This window comes from Athene cunicularia (assembly GCF_003259725.1).
Source record: "Athene cunicularia isolate RWA chromosome 5 unlocalized genomic scaffold, athCun1 chr5_part2, whole genome shotgun sequence".
NCBI lineage: Eukaryota > Metazoa > Chordata > Aves > Strigiformes > Strigidae > Athene > Athene cunicularia.
In genome coordinates, this window is record NW_020799102.1 from 2283597 (window position 1) to 2303139 (window position 19543).

The window sequence follows — 19543 nt, forward strand, 5'->3', positions numbered from 1 at the left end:
CCCCTGCCCTCCCCCACCCCAACACCAACACAAAAACATCCGGTTCTTTGTTCTCAACAGAGGTCATAATAATTTTTATTAGAATATGTGTATCGCGGTACACTGAAACACCATCTTTTATCTCATTGTAAATGTGGTTTCTCTCTACCTGAGCCCTCTGTAGGATATACTGTGACTCACCTTAACAGGCTGAGTAAACTAGTGAGGACAAGAAGCATTTTGTGATGGTGGCTTTTGAAATCCTGAAGTTATTTGTACAGTGTTTGGTAGTGATGTTAATAGAAAATAAGAAACTTTTTTGGAATAAGACAGGACTTAGATCATAGAATAGAGTCATTTTAACTGAGTAAGACTTAATTGCCATGGGGAAGCATTCCAGACTCATTACTAATTTATAAGAAGAGCAAAGGCATGTAGATTACTTGTATTTTCACAGGCTTTGAACTTTAGATGAATAAGAGGCGTCATTTATTATCTCTTCCATAGCAGATTTCAGAAACATGTAGGAAGAGAAGATACCTTCCCTGAGGTGATGGTAATCTGAATTGATGAGGTAACATAAACTAGACAAGTTCAGGTTTGAGAACAAATGGAAACAGTGTTAGGAGATCACTGTTGAAAGGCTAACGAAACACAAAAGGTAAAGGAAAAAGGGATTAGCCTAATGGCAAAGGAGAAAGGCTATTCATGCGTAGGGTACAGACAGAAAAAGAAATAAAGGTAAGAGAAGAAGACAAAGAGAGCAAAGCAGTCATTTCAAGTAAATGTCTCCTTAAAATTTTTAATGCCCAATGATAGTGGGCTTAAAGTCTGAGGGACCTACTTCCTAATGAAACACTGCTGAAAACAACCACTCCATTACTTTTTATGTATTCTCATTTGACAGCTAAGCCATTTCTCTCTCCTCCCTGTGTGTGTTTGCCAAGTGGAAAAGTGCATTTATACCACTTGGTGATCTTGGATGAAGTGCAAGCTCCTGCTTGGATCGGGAATTATTTGTCTGTAGCAAACTGGAACAAATAATAGTTTATTTCTGTATTCTTGAAGTTTCTCTGTTTGCTTCCTTATTCTCTTGTAAATAGGGAACTTCTATGGGAAAGAACAAGTCTAAAGAAATAACAAACGATGATGATCCAGTAAATGAAGTGAGACACCAGGTGCAGTGACTCAGTTAATATATGAGCAAGGAGAGCAGCAAAACCAAAACATCTGTGTCTCTTACTTAAGTCAGTGACAGAAACTGCAACTATTGTAGGTCAGCCAGGATCAATTTGTGAAAGCTTCTGATAGCATGATGCTAAACATTGCTTGTCTTATTTGCACTGATTGCTGAGTTATGGGCAGTACACTTCCAACCCAATTTTCAGTTTTAAGTATGATCATATATAAGCACCAGTGATAAACTGTAAATACAGGTGCTAGATGGTTTTAGCTGAGTAAACATGAAATACTGCCTGTAACAAAAATGTGTTCCTTACTCACTATGAATTCTTTAAGCAAAATATAAGAATAGAAAAAGTAAATATATTTCCAAGTAAAGTCCATCTGATATTTGCTACAAAAGCATACTTGAATTTGTGCTTTTTGGTATGCTTAACTATAAATAGTACTATACTAACATAAAGCTCTTGTGTAGTTTATTGCTCTTGTATTAAGATTGCTGAGAAGATGAAGGTAAGTGGTCCTGATATTTGGTGGGGGGTGATGTTGGAAACTTTTATACCTGTATTTGTTTAAGATGACTCATGAATGCAAGCTCTGAGATAGCCATGGAAAAGCTGAATACACATCAGAATTTGTTTAAAGGTGTGAGAACTGACAGTTTGAAATTAATTTGAGTGAAAAAGAAGTTTATCTCTGTGAGATTGGCTTTCTTTTTTTTTTTTTTTCTGAAGGCCAGTGTCACTTTCTTTATTCCCTCTCTTCATGTAACAGAGAATCCACATTCTTCTCCTCTTCAGCTCTGCATGTTGTGTGCTTTCAGTCTGTTTAGTGTATGGGAAGAAATAATTTTAAAGAAGAGGGACTGGGTAAGAAAAAGAGAGAGAGAAAATTCCCTCATCTCCTGAGATGGAAATTTCTCAGATGGGGACTTTTCCAGGCTCCTACCTGTGTGAATTGCTACTTGCAGCACAATGTGAGAAGATACAAAATTGGTTCTTGCACGCTGTCTTGGCTTCTTAAGTCTGGCTCTTTCTCACTGAGTTCTGAATACGTTGAAAACTGGGTTCCTGTGCTTATCCCTCCTTGCTGAATTGGAGGTGGGTGCCAAAATAATTACCCTTTATGTGCAAATCTTCCTCTCCATAAGATGTTCAACGATTTAAATTGATTTAGTGCTTTAAATATCACCAACATATTAATTTCAAAAGTAGCTAAATAGGGAGCGGTGGAGGTGCATTGTTGTGAGAAGTTCATGTTTTTGCAAGATTGTCTCAGTTAGTTTTGTTGAGGGTTTTTTCTTAAATAAACCCAAAGCACAGGTAATCACTGTTTAGTCACAATTTCGGCTCCTGAGAACAAGGCAGATCAGGAAAGACGTGCTGGAACACTTTGCAGATTTCTGCAAACTGATATCAATCCCTGGTATTATTTACCTTTTGTGACTGAATTGGGTAATTTGTCTAACCTGTAAGTTATACTTTTATGTTTGTAACAGGTGATTAGTAGTTGCCCAGCTTTGTGAATTGCTTTGGGAAGTGGTAGATTTAATTATATCATGCTTTTATATTGAACTTGTATGTTGAGCTATTTTTTCAAAATTCTATTTTAAAAACGTGCTTTGCCCTTTTGTGCTTTTCTAGGTTGGATAACAAAAATCACAGAAAATGACTGCATAATTTCTATCCACATTCTGTGCATAAGTCAAAAACTGTCCACACTTGTGCTATGATAGCTTCCCACATGCAAGAGAGGGTCTGAGATCCCCACTTAAATGCCAAGAACTGTAACAAGGTTATATTTTAGAGAAATGCAAACCAATTGGATAAAATGAGGAGAGGCTATTAAAGAGAACAAATGTGACTCCAACTGAACTGTTGACAGATTTCTACTTGCTGCATTTTATTACTTCCAGCTGAAAATGTATGTTTTTCTTTAGCTGGTAAGGTAGGTGCTATATATAACCATGGATCTCTAATTGTGAACGCTTGTTAGTGAGGCATATCCACAACTCAGCCAAGCATTGGTCACACTTGCATTTAATGTGGTCAGAGATATCTTCACGGGGGTTTATTTCAAGAAAAAGATTGAGCTCTAGGACTCCTTTGGCTCTAAGCTCATTTTCAGTATGAAGTTTTGGCATAAGAAGTGTGGTGTACTGGCTTAAGGAGACTTCAGGTGTCAACACAGAATGCTTTATCTTGTACTAAGCCTGTATATTTAAAAAAAAAAAAACAAAAAAACACACATCTACAGAGTTCTTTAAACCATGTTTTGTCTCGCAGTGGAGTTCAGTTTGGCTGCCTTGGTGCTACAGCTGTTACATCTCCAGGACCCAAATAACCTTGTTTTGATGCAATCATATAAGGCAAGTGATGCAGTGCATCACGCCTATTAATTTTGAAGGAGAATACTCATTTGCTTTAATTAGATCCACAACACCAAATACATGTTTTATTTCTAAAACAGGAAGTAGAAAGGTAATTCTAAAGAGGGAAACAGTTCGTAATATATGTATTTAGTAATAGAATGGATTTAAAGTTAGTCAGCCCTTCTCACTTTGTTGTTCAGTTACCAGATCCAAAAGCCAAGTGAAACAATGGGGGGTTTAGTTATATAAACATGAAGCTGTGGAGTGGGAGGTTGTCTTCAGAACTGTTTCCTATAACCTATAATTGGGTCTCCAAGGAAGTGTAAATTATGCCTGCAGCTTGAGCTGTAGCTAATGCTCTCTGAGAATAATTATTCTGATGGTTGTTGGAGGAAAAAGAGTGGAGGAATAGGTGCAACATGTGGACAGCAAATATAAATGTGGTGTGTATGATAGCTCCACTGTTTGTTTCTTTATGCTAATCAATTCTCATGATAATAATAGGTTAATTATCTGCATTGATTTATTTCTGAGACAACCAGCTTGAGGGTTCTTTCTATTTAAACCTGACCAGACTGGAAGACCTTGAAACAAAACTGTGAGCTGCAGCTTTTGATGTTCAAAAGGTCTTTGTACTCGGTTTCCATGTGTGGTGTAGAGGTTGCAGTTTGCACTTTCAGACATGATTGCTGCAAGTTATCCACAGCTCTGTCACAAATTAGATTGATGCAATATATGTGGAGTACAAACTTGAGAGAACTCAGAAATTTTAGCTCTTTCTTTATTTGTGTTTCTACAAAGGAACTCTCTGTATGAAGGTCACTACCTTGATGTCTTCTTACTGTTCCCTGGGTCTGATGCAGTGTGGCAACTCTCATTAACAGAAAATGCTGTGTGGTGTGAGACAGGTGACCTGTGGGGAACTAGAGCTTGAACAGTACATGGCAGAACCTTGTTGTCTTCCTGAAAGCTTATTTTGGATATCCCAGGCATAGAGATGGGGAGTCCAGACTGCGTATCTGTGTCAGACTACTGGATCCACTGCATTTGAATTTCCATTTTCCCCAACCTGCTGTCTAGTTACTATTGCTTATGGGAGTGAGAGTGGAAGTAAACATGTGGCTTATGGAAAAGGGCTGCAAACTGATTCAGCAAAGTAAACGTCTGCTGCTGAAGCTTTTCAGGCTTCAGAACTGTGTGTATATAAACATGAACAGAGATATGTCTGTGTGCATGTTGCTTTCTGGTGCCGGTGGCTTTTGTGGTGGTAGTCAGGTGCATTAGCCTACTACAGATGGTAGGTAGTTGAAGGAGTAGTGGAGCCCTGGAAGGATGTAGGTGTAGGACTATTCCTCCCCATCCCTCACATGATGAAACTTCATGGGAGTCTGTTCAAAGCAATGTGGTCTTCAGTGATTGTTCAGTACTAGCTGATAACTCCAATGCACTGAGAATAGCTTATGTGTGGTTTATCCTGCATATAATTCTGAAATAGAGTTTTATTCCGCATATCACAGTGAAATGGAGCTTAAAGCCAACATTAGGATTCTTGCTGGCCTTTCTAAATTCATGGTCATCTCTTCAGCAGGGAAATGTGATGTCATAAATAATGATTGCAAATAATAAACAGCAAGAGGTAATGAGCTTCTAAAAAAATATTTTTTTCTAATATCCCTAACTCCTTCCTACCAATATAATTTCCATACAAAAATAGAGCATGTCAACAACTCTCTTAGCTTTTTGCTACATCTAGAGGTTTCGATAACAATAGTGGACTTCATTTGAACATCATGACTGCACCATATCTGAATTTGGCCTCTGCTCTCTTAGTATGTAAACTGTTGTTTGAATCCTGTAATTCCATGTTGAATTGCTATTTAGATCCAGAAATTGCATCATTCTCATACGTACAAACAGTGAGTCTCTAGGGCTTCTGACTACTCTTCCTTCACCCACAGTGCTGTAATAATACTATATTTAAATGAGCTGTCTGCAAAGTACAGGTTCTTAAAACAAATTAAGAGTGTTGTTTAGAGGCAGTGGTGAGATAGGAAAGCAAGAAAAAAAGTATTTAGGGAATGGTCTGCAAAATGTAATGTGGAAGTAAATGGAGTTGTAAGACCTGCTGCTACCTGAATCTGGAAAAGCTCTTCTCTGTCCTTCTGCACACTTGTTCCTGGTTATTCTGAGGACTGAGAGAAGACCCAGACAAGAAGGAAAGCAGGACACTGCTATTCATTCTCACTATGGGATTTTTGTTCCACCACTTCAGGAAAAGTACTACCAAGGCAAGTTAAGAGAGGCCTGAATGAATCTGAGAGGCAAGGACAAGAAAGAAGGAAAGAAGAAAAAAGAAAAAATGCATCTTGTAGTGGCCCAGTACATCTTTTTGCCCTGCTGATTTGTCAGTGTTTCTGTCTGAAGAAGGAGGAGCAGCCCCAGATAGTCTGTGTAAGGTATAGTGACTTCCATCTGCAGTACAGCAAAGCCTGATTCCAGCGAGTGCACAGTGTGTGCAGTTCTGCTTAATAACCACCCACTCCCTGACACAAGTGACTGTGTTTGTAGCTCTCTAAGTGACTGTTTATCCACAGGACAGGTAAGAGGTTTCTAGGCAATTGTGCTTTACTGGTGATTTGCACTCTGAGCACGAGCACAGCATAGTGGGCTCGCTTTGTGTTGTTGAGGTAGCTGCTGCTAGTGGCTATTTGCAAATATATGTGTTAGGTTTGTTTAATTTCAGGGTTATTGCTTCACAAACCATTCTGTAGTGTATTTATTATGCCAAGCTATCATTACATTCTTTTGGGAATTTATATGGAAAAAGGTTGGGCATTTCCAGGGAGTACAGGGTTTTTATTAAACAGAAAAGGAATCAATTAAGAAGCCCAATTAGCTGACCAAGTATGATCTCCGAAGCTACCACATTCAGGGAATCCCTCTTTTAGCAACATGCAAACCCATCTCCTGTGCTTTTAATAAAGTAATAAATACAGAATTCAGTACTAGGACAGGTGAGAAGGTGCTTACTGATTAGTCCTACGAGTAGGAGACTACTTCGAGTACAGTATTGCCATGGTATCACCGTTATTATTCCTGTTACCTGTTATGCTCTTTGATTTTATTTTTTTTTTTTAATTAAGCTGAGGGCTATATGTGTCTTGTGTTCATTGCAAGGGAGCTTTAAATTTGAAATCGTTATGAATTCACAGTTACTTTGATAATTAAGACACACTTTGATGTTTACACAATCGAAGCTGTACTTGATGGTCCATGGTAGTGAGTCTAATACAAAGCTCTGACCATTGTGTGTGTGACGCACTCCATGTGTATCTCTAGAACAACACTGATTTCAGTAGCATAACTTGGGTCTAAAACCTGGCAAAATATTGTCCCATGGTATCCAGGCCATCACTTTCAGATGTCCCCTCATATTAATCAGCAGTGATGTCATCTACCTCCAAAATCACGACTGTTCCACATTTCTTAATACCACTGCATTTCTATATATAACGAGACTTTTGTGCAGAACTGAAATCCATGCAGGACGTATGTTTTCTTAGGGTGAAAATTGACGTTTTCTTTAAATACATTTGAAAACGTTAAAAAGATGGTCTTGCCCATTTTCAAATTAATACATTCTTTATACAACGTATTTTATACTTCACTGGTTTGTAACAAATTAGCAGAATTTAAAGTTCACATGAACATGCCTGAGGCCATGAGCATTCCATTAAATATCATTCAACTGGTATAATTTGATTTAATATTCTGCATTAACTGAATAGTGCTAGAATGTAATAAAATAGTAACTTCCATATTAACTTTTTTTAACCTTATGTGGTGTGTAGACAGAAGTTGTCCTTGCTATGGCAAAGTCCAAGCACTGCTTTTGGTTCCCAGGAAGCAGCCATTCCAGAAATGTTTTGTGTAAGACTGTGCTCACCCATATGGCATGTAGATGAAGAAATAGCTTTGAGAGTCATGCATTTCTTACCTCAGAAAGTAACCTGTTGATAATTTCCCCTTTGGTCTATTTGTGACATATTATGTAGTCTCAGTATGGAGGTTTTCTCTCTGTATTAACCAGATCAAGAACTGACACTGCTTGGGCAATGCAGTTATGGGAGTAAGAAACTGGTTCAAAGTCTCAAAGGGCTAGAGGCAATTCCCTGTAAAATCAGTAGATGGTTTCCTATCGACTGCACTGAGAATTAGAGCACGTCCTGTGAGACTTCTTGGAGAAGCTGATTACAAAGTAGGTATTTTGCTTCCTAGTTTATCAATCAAAACTTATCTGTCTATTTCTGCCGCTGTTATAACTATGTCACTTTGTAAAGTGCTCACAGGGAAACTTAAAAACTGTTTCACCTTCTAGGAGTTAGCATTACATTAGCATCACAATTCACTGGCGCCTGTACTGTGCACCATTTACAAGGAGTAGGAGGCTACTGTCTGTATAACACATCTTAGGTGCTGCAGTACTCCTACTGTTTTTACATTTCTCTAGAGAACTGTTTTACATTTCTCTAGAGAGCTGAGCTGTTAGCAGATATCTAAAAGACACATCCATAATTTGAGAAAGCGTGGAGAGGTTTCAGTGTGACATATAAAAGCATTATATTGTCCTAGGGTGTAACATATGAAGGTGATTAGCTACAAATATTGTAGGTAAATAAGATACCTTTTCAGCTGTGCTCTTTGTATTAAGGATGCAAAATAGCAGGAGAGTTTAAGAGACTTCTACAGCTTTCTGCCATCACAGGCATCTTTATCAGATGAATTTTTAGCCTCTTTGTAACTCCTGTCACCAGGACACACCTAAACAAGACTCATGTTACATGCCTAGAATATGAGCAAAGTGTTGGCAATTGCTTGTGTTGACCTTTCCCCTGGGGTGACTTGTAGCCGAGTAGCACAGGTGCCCATGGATACCACCTGTTCCTTCTTGTGTCTACATGAACGCTCAGTGTTGTATGAAATGCACGGTTAAACAAGTATGAGGTAGACCCTAGTCTGCCACTTGGGTCCCCAAATCACAATTCTGTTGTAAATGCAACCTTGGAAAACAGTAAACAATATACTTTTGCTTTTATAACAAGATTTGGGCTAAAGAAGACCTAAACCTCATGGAAGTGGTTCTTAGTAAGATGTCCTCTTCAAAGGAGATGTAGCAGAACTCAAAAGTTTCTTCAAAACTTTTATGAATGAGAGTGAATGTGTTCAGACATCTGGCTGCATAGTGCTTTTGTCAGAAGTGGTAATGTAGGAAGGGTTTGGGGTTTGTGCGCCTCTGTAATATAAAGTGCTGCTGTTAAAATAACAGCAGCGTGCTTCTGAAAATAGGAAACATTCAGAGGTAGAATTGTGCACCTGGCCAGGGACTGCAAGAGCCATGTCCCAAGGGCAGGTAATACTAAGCACCTGGAAAACACGAAAGTCTTTGTCTAATGTGAAGAATAATAGACATCTTAAGATTTAATTAATCTACAGGCCACTCTCCTTATTCAAAAATAATTTTAGTTTAGAGCACATCGAACATTGTCAGTCCAGCAGAAAGTTGTCATCGATCTTGCTTTTAAAATCTTACTTTAAGTGAGTTTGCATCATTGAGTCATGGAAAATACTGCTGTAATTTATCATAAATAGATTACTTGGCAAGGTGAGCATAGCACTGAAATTCTGTTCTCAACAGAATGGAAAAACTTTGATTAAAAAAAAAGACTTGATAAGATAAGGTAAAAATAAACTGACACACCACCACCATCTCTAAAGTTCTGTATTCACATCTGCTGTAGTCTACAGAAATGTGGTCAGAAGCACACACTCTTTTTTTTTTTTTTTTTTTTAAAAAAAAAAAAAAGGCACTAGACCTTCTAGAAGAATGAAAGTCCTAGCCCAAGAAGTCTAGGAATAAAATAGCAGACACACGAAAATGCAGGTATACAGTTATGGACACCTTCTTGAAGAGCTAGTTCTCAGCCCAGGCAAACAGTACAATTCATCTCAGCTGCAGTCAATAGCTAATGAAGGTGGGGCCAGGTTTTGGTGCTCACTTTGCTTTCCTTTAGGGGCGATCACATTTTTGCCATCTGTGGATTTGTTTTAATAGATGGTTTGCAATTCTGACTTCTATTTATGAAACTTTTTTTAATCCTTTATTCTGACTTGTTGCTTCTGCTAGCAGCATGTTACTCTCACTTCAGTTGGACAGCATGCTGCACTGTAAAACTAGCATGAGGCAATGTCTGTATTATGCTTTGGTATACCTCTGTAATGTAAAACGGGTCTAGAAGAACTGTAGCAAGTATGGGAAAGCACAAGTAGATCTGTCACAAAGGAATACAATTTAGAGTGAAGCTGTTTTTGTCAAAGCAGTAAACCCTAATGAGTTCATGGGAATTTGGACATGCAGACAATGCTGAAGTAAGTCGGCTGAACTATAGTGTATTTCTAGGGATTTTGTTGCTTTATGTTTCTTTCCTGTGTATTAAACTGTCAATAGCCACAAGTAATTTGTGTCTTGAAAAATGCCTTTGTTTGCTGTAACTAAGTGTGTCTGTGTGATATAAAAAAGCCAGCAATACTGAAGTGCGGTTTATATAATTTCCTGGTTCACATGGCTCATGTGCATTGTTTTATTTGTGGTGGTTTTGGTGTTTTTTTTAATTCAGGTATCCTTTCCTGCCCTGTGTGCAAACAGACCTGCTTTGCAAGGGATGTAGTTGAAAATTTCTTTCTCAAGGACTTTCCCACTGGTAATTCAGCTATGGCAAAGGTAAGTAAAACCCACTGAGTTGGGTGCCTTGTGAGTTGTTGAAATACTACCAGATGAACACTGTTTGAAAACAGAGCAAACTTCGTCTTGAACAACAGACTCTTGCAGTTTGCTTATGTGTCACTGTAATTGCTTCACTGCTAGAGATGGCTATACTGACTTTATAGTACTTTTAAAACTGTATTTGAAGAATAAGTTTGACTCTATGTACTTAAATTAGAGTTGATTCAAAAATATTGATACCAGTGGTGTAGGACTGGATCTGTGACAATCAATATATTAGGAAGATATGGAATATCTCAGATTCCTCACTGTTCCCTTTCTGCTCTCAACACAAAGTAATCAGAAGCAGACTGTTGGCTGAATAGGTACACCAAGATTACCCATTAGGTCCTGTAGGCAGTCAGCATTTTCTGATTGTCTGCTTTAATGATAAAAAAGGTCACATCATATTTCAGTTTCCTATTGGGGAGTGGATGCAAAGGGCAATTGGAACACATAGGATTACTACCTTGGCCTTGTATTGACACAGTACATAGATGGATTTCACTTCTGTTAAATACCCAGTTAACAGGCAGGACTATTCTCACAGTTTTTTAGTTGTTGCTACCTTGGGTCGTGAGGAGGGACAGAGAAACTGGCTATTTCTGCCCCCCTCTGTTACAGAACAGTATTCTACTATTTGCATGAATGAGTTCAGAATGTGATAGTATTACCTGTAGCTGGAAGTTAAAACAGGTGAAAACTTGTCAAAACTATTATGTAATCTGCTGACTGTTTTATCCAAAGTGTGATTCAAAGCAAGGGAAGATTGACAAAGAAACAAGGGTGCTGGACTTCACCTTCTGAGCCAGCTCCTGGACCTCTGTCTCTTTTGCACTTTTGATTCCTAAGTAAACTGGATAGCCACACTGGAGATTCAGTTTCAGGGCCTTTGGGTGGAGGGGAACACTTTTTCCATAATGCGGAACAGAAGATATATCCTTCCACTCCTCTTAACTCCTGTAGGGGCAGCAACAGTTTGTAGGTCAGTTTTGTACCATGCAGAAAGCTTGAGACTGCTTTAAATTGTGCAAGTGACTTGCCCAGTGACATCATTGCAAAAAAGTGTAGAGCAGATGTACTTCTTCCCTGTCAGTCATTTCTGTGTTTCATTTTCTCCATTGTTAAAAAGGAAAGGATGTGTAGCCTAATCCATGGAGTGTTCTGGAAAAATTAAAAAATTGATGCAAGTAGAGTGTGTTGACATCTTCAGGTGTAAGGTGCTTGAAGAGTGCAGCATAACTTTATCTAAAATAGCAAGTGGTCTATTCACGTGCACTCTTCAAAGAGAACAACATTCATGTTGCTGAATGTTTAGAATGCACTTATTCTACTGGGATTTCTTAATTACCATGACTTGCATCATTTACCTTTCAATGAGAATTTGCGTAGAAAGAAAATCCAATGAGAATATCTAATGCCTTCAAAAGCACTAGATTATTTTTTCCAAACCTTCTTTAAAAGAAGGTTTTTATTTTCTGTAATCCCTTAGGAGTCCTAAGAGCAGTTCAGTAAAGCAGATTTCTCACTGGAGCATAGGAGTACCCTAGAGGGACTCACAAACCTTCCTCACAGTTTTTGGCTTACTTCCTTTTTATTAACAGTCAAGTCATGTATCAGTGAAACTTGCTCATTATCTTTTAACCACTGCCTGCCAGTCAGACTGATAGCTGAACAACTGTTCAGGTAAACTTGTGATTAAGCAGTTTGGTTATTGCAGGGAAGGCAGAAGCTTTTGACCAGCCAGTCAGCATTCTCCTGGTGAAACTGGCTGTTCGTGGCTTGGATGGGCACACGCTTTGCTGGTTAAACAACTGTCTGGATGGCAGGGCCCAAGGAGTTGTGGTGAATGGAGTTGAATCCACTTGGCAGCCGGTCATGAGTGGTGTCCCCCAGGGCTCGGTTTTGGGGCCACTCCTGTTTAACATCTTTATTGATGATCTAGGTGAGGGGATCAAGTGCACCCTGAGTAAGTTTGCAGATGACACCAAGTTGGGTGGGAGTATTGATCTGCTCGAGGGTAGGGAGGCTCTGCAGAGAGACCTGGGCAGGCTGGAGCCATGGGCTGAAGCCAACTGTATGGGTTTCAATAAGGGCAAATGCGGGGGGCTGCCCTTGGGCCACAACAACCCCCAGCAGCGCTACAGGCTTGGGGAGGAGTGGCTGGAGAGCTGCCAGTCAGGGAGGAACCTGGGGGTGTTGATTGACAGCTGGCTGAACAGGAGCCAGCAGTGTGCCCAGGTGGCCAAGAAGGCCAATGGCATCCTGGCTTGTGTCAGCAATAGCGTGGCCAGCAGGGACAGGGACGTGATCTTGCCCCTGTACTCAGCACTGGTGAGGCCGCACCTCGATTTCTGTGTTTAATTTTGGGCCCCTCACCACAAAAAGGCCATTGAATGACTCGAGCGTGTCAAGAGAAGGGCTACAGAGCTGATGCAGGGTCTGGAGCACAGGTCGTACGGGGAGCAGCTGAGGGAACTGGGGGGGTTCAGTCTGGAGAAGAGGAGACTGAGGGGAGACCTCATCGCCCTCTACAGCTCCCTGAAAGGAGGGTGCAGAGAGGGGGGATGAGCCTCTTGAACCAAGTAGTAAGAGATGAGACAAGAGGGAATGGCCTCAAGTTGAACCAGGTAAGGTTTAGACTGGATATTAGGAAGCATTTCTTTACAGAATGGCTTGTTGGGCGTTGGAATGGGCTGCCCAGGGAGGTGTTGGAGTCCCCGTCCCTGGAGGGGTTGGAGTAGAGCCCACATAACGCTGAGGGATATGGTGTAGCTGGGAACTGTCAGTGTGAGGTGAATGGTTGGACTGGAGGATGTTCCAACCTAGACAATTCTGTGTTATAAAAGTAAGATGTACATTCATGTGTTAAAGCCATCAGTAAGTAGTACAACACTAACAGAAAGGGATTACAAAGTACAGCAGTCATTTTCAAAAGTAACTTTTAACCTAACACTCCTTAACTGAAATCAGACATCTTATTTCATAGTTTCATGGCTTTTTCAGTTCATAAGAAACAAGTCATTATGATTATTTCTTCTGACTTCATATATAACATGGACCCTAGATGTTTGCTGAATAATTCTTGTATCATGTCATAATCGATGCTTGATTGTGCTAGAGCACAGAAAGGCAGCCAATTTGATTTAAGAGCTTCAGATCTTAATATTATTCTGTTCTTAACTTTATGATGTTCTGTTCTTAATTTTATTCTGCTCTTTTACAACAATAACCAGACTCTTAATATCACTTGAATTGCATTAGCCTGAGGAAGAAAAATATTAAGCTTACCAAGCTGAATCATAGTCTGTTAAAGATAGGGGTTTGTATGGCTAATTTGTTACCCTTGTATGTAATTGCACTTTTTGTTCTTAGAGCTGCTCCACGTGTAAAGCGAAGAGACCTGCTCACAGCCTCTGCACCAGCTGCAATAAGTGGCTGTGCAGCTCATGCACAGAGGAGCACAGACATGACAAAGAAACTGGAGACCGCTTCTTGTCTGTATCCCTGAAGGACTGCACAGGTACTGAAGACAAACTCTGAAATTTTGTTTCTTCCCGTATCAGTTATTCAGTCGAAAAACAATCAGTTGCAGGCTCTGTACCACAGACACCACGCTTTGTGTGTGGGATTCGGAAATATATGTATGTGTCAGTTAAGAAATGGTGACTTTTCTATAACTTTTGCCACAATCAGAGTACTTGAAAAAATTTGGATATTTGCATTTCACAGAGACTATCTACATGCTTTTTCAGTCAGCAGAGCGATGGGCTAGGCTTTGGTAGGCTACAACAGCAACAGGCCAAGACTGTTCCCGTGTTTCTGTCCTCCTTTTGGTAATTTCCCTCAGGAAACTACCATAAAGCAAGTCCTGTTCTTATGAACAAGGTGTGGGAGGGAGAGTCCCAGGCAGCAAAAGGCCATGATCACTACAGGATGTTCCCTTTCTAAGCCTGAAGTAACAAATGTGGTTCCTGACTGTGACCATTGTATTGCCATTGGCAAGCACAGATGAAGCCCGCTGATAATTATGTCTCATCCCTGTACAATGATGATCTGCAGAAATTATCTTCTCCTACTACTGCTCATTATTTTCTTTACTTATATGTCATAAATCTCTGAAGAGTGTGCTAACCTAAACTTAGGTAAGCAATTTGTAACCTAACAGTTTTGCAATTTAATACAATTTTTACATGTTGCTGACATAAAAAGTTATTTGTGCTAGAGAGTTTGTGCTGCACTATCATTCTTCTTCACAAGGAAAATGAAAGACAGAACAAGGAATAAACATAGGTGTAACTAGCCCACTGATTATACTTTTTATATTATTGGGGTTTTTTTCTGGCTTTAGGATTTTGCTTGTGGAAGCCTGTACTTTGTCTGCCATAGATGGATTTCTTTTAAGTCCTGGGTGTTCATATCAAACAGTTTGAGGCACTTGAGACATGATATGCCACTACCAAATAGAGTGTAAACAGAAAAAAAAAGTCTGTAAGAATAGTAATAATAAAACCCACAGATGACATTTAAAAGTTTTCTGGGTCTCTTCTAGAGAATAATATAAACTGAAGTCCCCCCAGTCCCCCCTCAAATGCCCTGATTGGTTAGACAATATATTTTTCTTCTTGAGCTGATGGCAAGATAAGGATTGTGGTTTTGAGGCTCCAACTGTTTATAATTTAATTTCACTTTGACCAAGATTACCAGCTCATATTGTTGACAAATAATGGTAAGAACATATACCTGTGGCTTAGTTGTGGTTTTGTGTGTGCTATATAAATAAAAAAATGCAAACATATAAACTAAAATGCTTTCTCATCTTTTTAGTCCTAAATTCTGTGTGCTGAAAAAGAAAATAAATTAACAAGAAGGCTGGTAGTGTATATGTAAACTAGTTAATCTAAAAAAAGATTAATGGGGATGTAATCTGTGCTTTTTAAATTACTATTATTTATGTATATATTATTTATTTAGGACATAGATATCCCCTCAGGATATTTCAGAGAAAGCAAATACTAGGATATGCTAGAAGTCAGGTTGACTTTTTTTTTCTTTTCTGAAAATAATTATCCTCTACTTCCAGATTCAGTAGCCATGTTCAGTCTGTGTATGTTCTGAACAACATCCACCTTCTCTGTAGGCCCTTGCAAGCATTAAGAGGCTCTACCCCATTGATCTTGCACTTTTAAACTGTTCTATCTTTTGCAACTGACTTTACAAGGGCCAGACTTTCTTTTGTCATCTGAAAACTGTAAGATTCCCTGGGTCTGAAATGAAGTAAAGTAGAAAAAAACCCAAACCTGCCAGATGCATTGAGTCCTGCCTATTCCTTTTCAGTTTGATAAACAATTTCTTTCTTGAGTGGCAGAACTAAAGGAGCCTGGCTTCCCTGTGAAATCTTTCTTTCTGCTTCTTCCTTCATGATACCTGTGCTCTGAGTAACACATCTGATCACCCCCTCCCACGCCGAGCCTGCAGCTCTGTGTCAGCATCCCCATCAACTTACCCTGGGCATCCTCTTGCTGCCTTCCTGGGCCACTGACTGCTGCTGGGCGAGACCCAGCTCACCCAGCTGACCTGGCTGCCAGACAGCACCCGTAGCCTGGTGACTCCTGAGGTCATGCTGCAGTCCAGTGTGCCAAATTCTTGTGATTTTTTTTTTTTTTTTTTTTTTTTTTTTTTTAATGTGAGAACTTTACCCTTCATTCACATTTGTATTTAGAAGTTAAGCATGTGGGGAGGGGCAGGACTGGGCTGGGACAGAAAAATGCCATGTTGTGTAAGAAGAAAACAATTTTAAAGTAGCCTGATTTCTTTTTCCTACTGACTTATCCTTTGTGAGCCTGAAGTAAAGGCCCAGAAAAGGAATGATGCTCTTAGGGGATTCCCTGTGAAGGCTTCTTGGTATTGGAAATGGCTTCATTCTTGTTTGGAAACGGCTTTATTTTATTCACCTCCATCGCATTCTGTAACATCTGGTAGGTTGGGGGGGGCGGTTGTGCTAGTTAGATTTCATTGTTTTGAACATGTTTATTGAGAACTAGAATGGGAAGTTATGGGAGTGGTCTGTGTCACAGCTGTTCACCTAAATACTGTTACTAACAGACCTAATTTCTTTTTTCACCAGATAAATAGCACACAATGGACAACACTCTGATTCCCATCCCTCCACTCCCTGCCAAATTTCCCACTAACATTTATATATTGTATGATTGCTCCAGTGTATTCCTGTTAGCTGAACCACTTTCCAGAGGTGCTATCAAAAATACCAGTTCTCTTGAGTGCTAGACTATTACTGCTAGTTATGAATATGAAGAGATGCTGAGATGTGGTTCACAGACGAGTTAAACTGCACCACTGGCAGTTTTTTGCAATGATTTTTCCTGACAGTTTTGTGTTTGTTTTTTTTTTAAAAAAAAGGCAACCCAAAAAACCCCTGAAAAGTTTCTGCATCTGTGATCACAAGATGTGGAAACACCGATATCTGCTTCTGGAATGAATTAGCCAAGCACTGGAGAACTAGGTGCTTGGAACATGGGCCAAAGCTTTATGACAGATTAAGCAGGAATAATCTCTGATGAACAAAACTTTTACTGGAGTGCTCTGCATTAGCACTAGGAATAAGTGAACTCTTGTAAATTCAGAGCTCTTGAACTTCTTATAGTCATAACACCAGAACTTCTTCCTCCCTTAGTCCCATCTTTCTTAAAAGGACATTCAGTATTAGTACAGACTCTTTCCTCATTAAGTGAAAATCTATGCTTTGCAGTTGAGTAGAAACAATGCTTTCCCGAAACTATGTTAGAAGTAAATGATCTGGTACTGATATACCAACTATTTATAGGCTAGTGCACAAGCTGAAAAATTTTCTCTTTGCTATACCATCCTTTCCTTTCAGTGTCTCAAGGCTGAGTAGGAACCTGTAAGACCAAAGTTTGAGTCGTTGTGAATTATGCAAGTTGAAGGAGGACTCTATTAGCCAGGATGAGATTGCTTTTCCAAAGTTGACATCAACTGGTCAGAGGAACAGAGATTTAAAACTTTCTGTTAATTTTTCAAGAGATCCACCTGAGACAAAGAAAATATAGGCTGTAGAAAATGGTGACTCAAATGCTGTTAATTCAGAAGTCAGGGCAACTGAACTTTCCCCATTCTTCAAGTGAGGTTCTTTTCAAGAAGCTAACATGGATAATTATGGTCAAGATGTCTCCTCCTAGGAAAAGCAGGCATGTTCACTTCTTTAGGGTCTGACTTATAAGAGTCCAACTTATTTTAAAACTGAAGAGTGCAGCTCTGAGCTATAAAATAGGTTGAGAATACCATGGTTCAGTGGCAGTTCTCACTGATATATCAATTGAATCAGGGAATTAATAGTGGCAGAGGCAGTGAGTCTGTGTTGTAATTAGATAACATTGATTTTTATCCTTAGTTTGCATCTGAAATCTGCTTGTCTCTTAAATCTGACACAGTATGCAAACCCTCACTGATTTCTCTGGGATGATTACAATCACCCAAAGGCTAAAAAACCCTCCAGACAGAGATAGATGGAGAAATTGTTATATAAGATTTTGACTAGGCTTCATTATTTTTGGACCTTAAAGACCACATCTCTCTATAAATTGGAGTTTTAATATGGGTAATTTGATCCTGAGTTTTTGGAAAAACAGCTTGCATGCTCTGCAGGTACTGAACACTTAGAGGGGCTTTTCCAACTCATGAAAATTAAGAGTTATTATGGGCTTTTTACTTTTCTTTTAAGATAGAATATCTGACCCCATAGGGAAGGAAAATATGGTCTTCAACATTCACCTTGGATATATATTGTTTATATACCTGCTTGGTTACATATTATTTGCATGGTCAGCTGCAGGTTTTAATGCAGAAGTATCTATTTGAAGTACAATCAGAAAAATTCTGGTGAATTCACTTTGTACCTTGATAGAAAAAAAATACTGGAGTGGGCTAAAAAAACCCCTCTGATCCAATTTCCTCTTTTAATAATGCCATCTATTAGCATTTGGTTCAATAATAATATAAACTAATAAACTTTCCCAAAGAATAAAGCATGACACTACCGTAAATAACTCATAACAATGTAAATTATGTAATGCTGTTACATAAAAAGTCGTGGCCTAATCTATCAAAAATTACCTGCTTGCACATTATATTAAGAAGGCAGATGGGAAAGCCAATTGAACTGGAGGAAGTAAATCTCAGAAGAATTTAGAGTAGATAGCAATCCAAAAAGAAGGAAATTTGGCATATTTTCTTTAGAGCACAGCATGGATTTTCTCCATATCTTCATTCTCATTGTCAGACATCAGATTTTTTTAGCCTTTCTACTTCTATATTGTGCATTTTCCAATTTGAAAATAAAGTGACTGAATTAGGATAGCTGGTTGTATGCTGTGTGTCACAGTACCACTTCAGAGTCTTGATTCTATAAAGGGCTCCATTTACATGAGCTACAGCGTGAGAGCATGGTCCCTGTCACAAGTTGTTTTTCTTAAATGTTTAGATAAGATAGATAGGTTTGGTGTGGGAAAACTGAAGCATTTTTCTCATTTTATGAGAGCAAATAATGATATATAAATAAGTAATGTTTTTATTTCATTTTGAGCTTATATCAATAAGTGTTACCTAAAAATAATTGTTTTGTTTAATTTCTTGTGTGTTGGTAAAGAATAATGGGATATTTAACCTATTTAATGGGACAGGGACACTGTCTGTAGGAATACTTTGAGGATGCCATCATGTGCTTTTCTTGTTGTCCCCATATATGTCCTTATGTGCTAATAATGTTGATGGTTCTGTGGATAGAGAATTTGAGCACTGACCTGCAGAAATCTGCCATTGTACTTTAGCACTGCTTGTGCTTTTTGACCATTTTGAGAAAATAATATTTTCACTAGTAATAATGCTGGCTGGTCCTTACACTGGTTTATAAAATAAGGCTCTGAAGCCTGTGGTTTTTAGGATCCAAGAAAAGAGCTTCCCCTTCCCTACCTTAACTATTAATGTAGATGTACTTGTGAATGTCTAACTTGAGTGAAAGAGGTTTTTTCATGATGGCTTAACTTCCCCCCCCCCTATTCTTTCCTTGACAGCCTTCCTTCTTTCTAAAACAATTCTGCTGTATGCAGGAAAGAAAGCAAGAATAGATTGTACAGTAGTATTGCTTCCACTTTACA

At 39.0% G+C, this 19543-nt stretch overlaps 1 protein-coding gene across 1 annotated transcript in view; it reads left to right on the top strand.

Annotated features, from left to right (window-relative positions):
* The window catches only part of TRIM66 (tripartite motif containing 66), a 52649-nt gene that overhangs the window by 734 nt on the left and 32372 nt on the right, over positions 1-19543 (top strand). Inside the window, exons 2-3 of the mRNA XM_026850629.1 lie at positions 10207-10310; positions 13728-13875. Of these exons, the coding sequence (XP_026706430.1) occupies positions 10207-10310; positions 13728-13875 (252 nt within the window). The remainder of the gene's footprint in view (positions 1-10206; positions 10311-13727; positions 13876-19543) is intronic.